Below are 5412 nucleotides of genomic sequence, written 5' to 3'. Positions count from 1 at the left end.
GTTCATGAAATGAATTAAATGTGATTGTACCTGCAAAAGAGAAAACTAGGTTAGCTAAAAAATCTGCAACATTGTTGCCCTCCCTTAGAACATGCTAAAAGAGTACATTGAATGTACTCTTTATCTCCTTGATTTTCCTTACTTCTGCCCCTATACACCATGGTATTTCCCATTCATCATCTATGATCTTCCTCATCACTAAAGAATCAATCTCTATGATCAAAGGATGAAGCTACTTTTCCACACAAAATGCCAATCCTTCAATAATGGCTTTAGCTTCAACTACAATATTAGTTGCCTCCCCTATCTCTTAGCCTTAGCAAACACCAAATTACCCTCATGATCTCGAATACAAAAGCCATAAGAACTGGGACCTGGGTTGCCTCTTGATGCTCTATCAGTATTACATTTGAACCACCCTTCATAGGGAAACTGCCATATGACTCTTTTAGTAACTACATAAGGCTTGTAGTTCTCAAAAAAGTTGATCATTTGTGGCCACAAAAGAGGAATTCTAGGTTGCCAAGGATACCTAACCCTTGCAAGATAGTATAGTATTTTATTAACTTCATGAATCACTCTACTACAAGACACTGCCCCACCATGCTTCATCGTGTTCCTTCTCTTCCAAAGCTCCCATAAAATGACTGCTGGAACAGCCTAAAACAAAGGCTTTAGCTTGGGACAATACTTTACACTTCACCATGCCCTTATAACTTGATGAACCTGTACCAAATTGATCCCCAAACCTGCATCTTGTATAAATGTCCTCCACACCTTGTTTGCAGTATCACTTGTCAAAAACAAGTGCTGAAATGAGTCTTCATGTGGTGGAGTACAACACCAACATTTATATACTACCATGTATCCCCCTCTCCTCCATAAATCATCACTAGGAACCTTCCCCTTCCAAACTCTCCAAAAAAAAGAAAGAAATTTGAAAGGTAACCCCTTGGTCCATATCTTAGCAAACTCAGGATTGCTTGGTTCTCTATGCCTTAGAATTCTCCATGCAATACTAATAGTAAACTTACCTAAAGGTATAGGCATCTATCTTGGAGTTTCCTAGTAGTCATCAGCAGCTGCAAAGTGTACTTCTTGTCTGATATGATCAGCAATATCTCGAGGGAAGTTTTGATCCAGAAGTTGATCATTCCAGTGTTCATCATCTCTCAAATCGGCTACTTCTTGCGATTCTTCTTTGATGGGGAATTCTGGAGGCAATACATGATACAAATCCCCTAAACCAGTCTAGTTCTCATGCCACACATTAGTAGACCCCCTATTAATTTCCCATAAGATTTCATGCTCAACCTCTTCCCTTGCCTCTAACATTTTTCTCCAAACATGTGACCCCCCCTAAATTGAAGTACAGTTGGTAGTTCTTTCGTACAATACTTGTTCCACATGAAGTTGAACCATAAAGACTTCGTAGTTCTAAATCTCCACCACAACTTAGCAAATAATGCCTTTGAGACATCAATCAAAGATCTAAAACCTACTCCTCCCTCCTCCTTAGGAAGACGTAGATTCTGCCACTTTGTGCAATGCCTACTCCTTCCTTCTTCCTTATTGATCTAGAAAAACCTTGCAAAGGTTTTATATAAGTGCTTTAGAATATTATCAGGTGGATCAAGAACTGAAAGGATGTGTGTAGGCATACTTTGCAACACACTAGAAATCAAAGTAGCCTTTCCCCCATATAATAGTAACTTCCCCTTCCAAGAGTGCAGCTTTGCCTTCACTTTCTGAATCAAGTCATTGTAGAACTCCTTTCTTCTTCTTGTATAAAAAATTGGGCAGCCAAGTAAGTAAAAGGAAAAGTTCCCTTTGAAAAACTAGTGATAGTCCCTACTGCATTTGCCAAAGCTCCAGCTACATTAGAGTGCATGTAATATGAGCTCTTTGCCTTGTTGATCAACAGTCTAGAAGTATGCTCATACTGTGCCAAAATATCCACAATCTTCTGCAAAGAATAAGGATCAACATATGCAAAAATGATAGTGTAATCTACATAAGCAAGGTGATTCAATAGATCAGTCCACTTTGGCATCCCAAATCCTCTAAACTGCTTGTGATCAAACAATTTATTCAATGACCTTGACAAGACTTCAGCTGATAGAATGAACAAGGTTGGGGATAGGGGATCCCCTTGCTTCACCCCCCTATTTGAGTGAAAAAATCCTGAAGCTTGCCCATTAACCATGACTGAGTACCAATTGTTAGCAATCAGATTCCACACCATGTTGATAAAACATTCAGCAAACCCCATCTTCCTTAGCACATGCATCAAGTATTTCCATGACACCCTATCATATGCCTTGGCCATATCTAGCTTGATGACAACATTGACAGGCTTCCCTCTCAACCTTATATCTGTGACAATCTCTTAAGTCAATAAAATGTTCTCAAAGAGGGCAATAGCCTATCATGCACCACCCTTGAGAACACCTTATTTATAAAAATACTTAGACTAATAGGTCTAAGATCAGAGAATATTTGGACTCTAGGTTTTTTGGGCAACAAGACAAGGTTTGTATGTGTAATAGACTTAGGCAAGGGGCTGCCCTCATAGAACAAAATTAGCAGCTTGTGAATGTCCTAACCTACAATGTCCCAACATGCTTGAAAGAACAATCCAGAAAAACCATCTGGACCACTTGTACTCTCACTACTTAATCCAAACACTGCTGTCTTCACCTCCTCTATAGTAGGCAATCTACATAACTCTAGATTCTGCTCCCTTGTCACCATTAAAGGTACATTGTCTAAGAGCTCAAAACTTGTGGGATCAGCCTCCTAAGTGAACTGCTTCTGAAAAAACTCTACTGCAACATTAGATAATATGTCTTGAGATTCAATCCATGCACCATCATAATTCTGGATCCTTTTCAATTGTAGCTTTTGCCTCTTACCATTGACATGGTTATGAAAGAATATAGTGTTTTTGTCCTCTTCCTCAAACCAAGTCATACCTGCTTTTTGTTTCCAGTATTGTTCTTCAACGCTTAAGTACTTCTTCAACTCAGCTTGAGCTTGTTGAAGTACTATTCTATTTGCCACAGAAGGATCTTCTTCAAACAACATCTCCTTGATTCTAACCACATCCTTCCTTATAGCCAACTACTTGAATATATCTCCATAAGTTAATTTTCTCCATTTGAAAAGAGCAATTTTTACCCTCTTTAATTTCTGCTTGAACATCAAGAATGGATACCTTATAAAGTTAGCCATCCAGTTCTACCTCACCACCTCCATAAATGATTCATGTTTTGCCCCAAAGTTCAGAAACTTGAATGGTTTTACAAACTTCATTGCCTCTTCACCACAGCTCATCAAAAGTGGAGTATGATCTGAGCCTGTTCTTATGAGATGCTCCACTTCTATATTAGGAAATAGTGTTTGAAAAGTCATGTTCACACAAATTCTATCCAATCTCTTGAAGATGCGTTCCTCATTTGGCCTTCCATTCCACCAAGTGAAAGGACTACCCTTGTAGCCTAGATCAAACAGGCCACAAAAGTTAACACAAAATGCAAAATTCTCATATTTTGGAGGATATACTGGCAAACCCCCTATCTTTTCCTCCTCACTAATTACAACATTGAAATCCCCCCACCTAGCTAAGGCATCTCCATATCACTAGCCAAATAGTATAGATTGTCCCATAATTCCAATCTTTCTAAAGCACAACACTTAGTATATACAAAGGTCATCATAATATGCTTACCTAATTCTTGATGATACACCTTAATTGTCATCTGTTGTCCAGTATCCATCAATAAGTCTCATTCCACAACTGCATCAAATAACAACCAAATCTTCCCATTCACATTTGAGATTGCAGCTTCCATACCTAGTCTTCTTCTATAATTATGAATGAACCAATTCTTTTGAAATGGTTCCATGAGCGCTACAATGAAGAAGCCATGTTCCCCTTACATATTTATAACCCTTTGAAAAGCATGTTGAGTCTTAAAGACCTTATGTTCCAAATTAATATTTTGATCATCATCTTCTTGTTGTTGAAGCTGCCCTTTTGGGCAAAATTCTAATAGGTGGCAGTGGCTCTTTAGGTTGTACTTTCTTTCCCTTCTTCCCACTTCTAGCTGCTGTTTTAGGAGATAGATCCCCTTCCCTTGCAACTGCTTTAAAATTTTCAGCTATAGACTTATCATCCCCTGCATCTTCAAATTGTTGTTGTTGATCTACCAAAGCATTTTGAATATCAATTGGCAGCTCTTGATGAGTGACAATATCATGTAGCACCTTATTTGGAGTCTTTAATGGCACATTCATTTGGATCGAAAGAGGTGATCCAGTCCCAGATGCACATGCCACAAGCAGTATCTCAAGTTCACCATGCTCCTTGGGTACTATAGCTTGTTCAACTGGTTCATTAGGCATCAATGCTCCTTCATTTAGCTCAGAATTCCTCTCCATATTTCCCAAATTCTCCTGCATAATTCTAAATTGAAGCTCATATACAGAACCCATGTTAGAGTTTACTGTAGCAAGACTGCCAAGAGTTACTGTTCCATTGAGATCAACATCCCTCCCATGGACTGTTTGTTAATCTTGGCACACCGTATCCTCCCTAACCTTCACAGGAACACCCTCATCAAGTCCCTTCTCCAATGCATACACAGGAACCCCATCAACAAAAGCCAAAATCTCCTAGTTTTGCTAGTTTTGATAGGGTTTACTATTTCATTACCCTTCTTATTGCTCAGCGATGTTTGACCTGATCCATTTTGATTTTCATCTTCTTTAGATGCTCCGTTACCACTTCCAATTGATTTTCCTGCCTGCATCATCATAGAACTTGAATTAACATCAACCCTAGTTTTTAGACTACTAGGGTTTACTGTAGCATTCCCAGGATTGCAGTTTTTTGTAGTTGAGTGTTGTCCCTCTTCTCATTGTTTCCCGTTGCCTTTGTTGTACCCTGCTGATCGTCTATAACCTCAACTTCATCACTCCATAGTGCCTTAGCAGAATTTACCTCATTAAATTCATCCAGCTGCCCAGAATCATCATGAGTTTGAGATGGAATTTCTTGATATGAATGGTTGGTTGTGACATTGAGCTGCCTGAGCTCCTCCTTGTTTGTTCCAAACCTTCTATGAACCCACTCAATTGTGGATTCTTTTCTAGCTTCCTCAGCTGTTCTTTCCTTAGCAGGAAAATTTCCATCGTTAGCTACTTCTTGAGCATCCTTTGCAGGTACCACTTGAATCCTAGTAGGAGTAGGATTCCCATTCTTTTCCTTCTTAATCACATTCTCAACAACCTCTTGCTTGACACGCTTAAGCTCATGAAGATTTTGAATGCCTTCTCCTTTGGGACTTGGTATAACTTCCTGTGTAGCAGCCCTAATCCTATTGACATTAGGTTTAGGGCTGGAATTTC

The 5412-nt window shown here is 39.1% G+C and overlaps 1 protein-coding gene across 1 annotated transcript; it reads right to left on the bottom strand.

The window, feature by feature from the left end:
- Positions 1–2799: 2799 nt before the first annotated feature.
- LOC107805302 (uncharacterized) lies at positions 2800–3779 on the bottom strand. Its single transcript, XM_016629309.1, has 3 exons — positions 3731–3779; positions 3250–3500; positions 2800–3123 (listed from the first exon to the last, which is right to left on the bottom strand). The coding sequence occupies exons 1-3, from the start codon at positions 3777–3779 to the stop codon at positions 2800–2802; spliced, it is 624 nt and encodes a 207-aa protein (XP_016484795.1).
- Positions 3780–5412: the final 1633 nt, after the last annotated feature.

This window comes from Nicotiana tabacum, chromosome 11 (assembly GCF_000715075.1).
Source record: "Nicotiana tabacum cultivar K326 chromosome 11, ASM71507v2, whole genome shotgun sequence".
In the NCBI taxonomy this organism is placed as follows: Eukaryota; Viridiplantae; Streptophyta; class Magnoliopsida; order Solanales; family Solanaceae; genus Nicotiana; species Nicotiana tabacum.
Note: the sequence above shows the minus strand (reverse complement) of the source record. Positions and strands in the feature narration are given on the sequence as shown.

Bases quoted from the DNA above. Each gene is read 5' to 3' on its own strand.
- LOC107805302 (XM_016629309.1), bottom strand. From the start codon at position 3,779: ATGGATACTGGACAACAGATGACAATTAAGGTGTATCATCAAGAATTA. The intron at 3,501-3,730 runs GTAAGCATATTA...TGTTTGATCTAG, and splicing joins GGTGTATCATCAAGAATTAG to GCTACAAGGGTAGTCCTTTC. The intron at 3,124-3,249 runs GTGAGGTAGAAC...ATATTCAAGTAG, and splicing joins ATGAATCATTTATGGAGGTG to TTGGCTATAAGGAAGGATGT.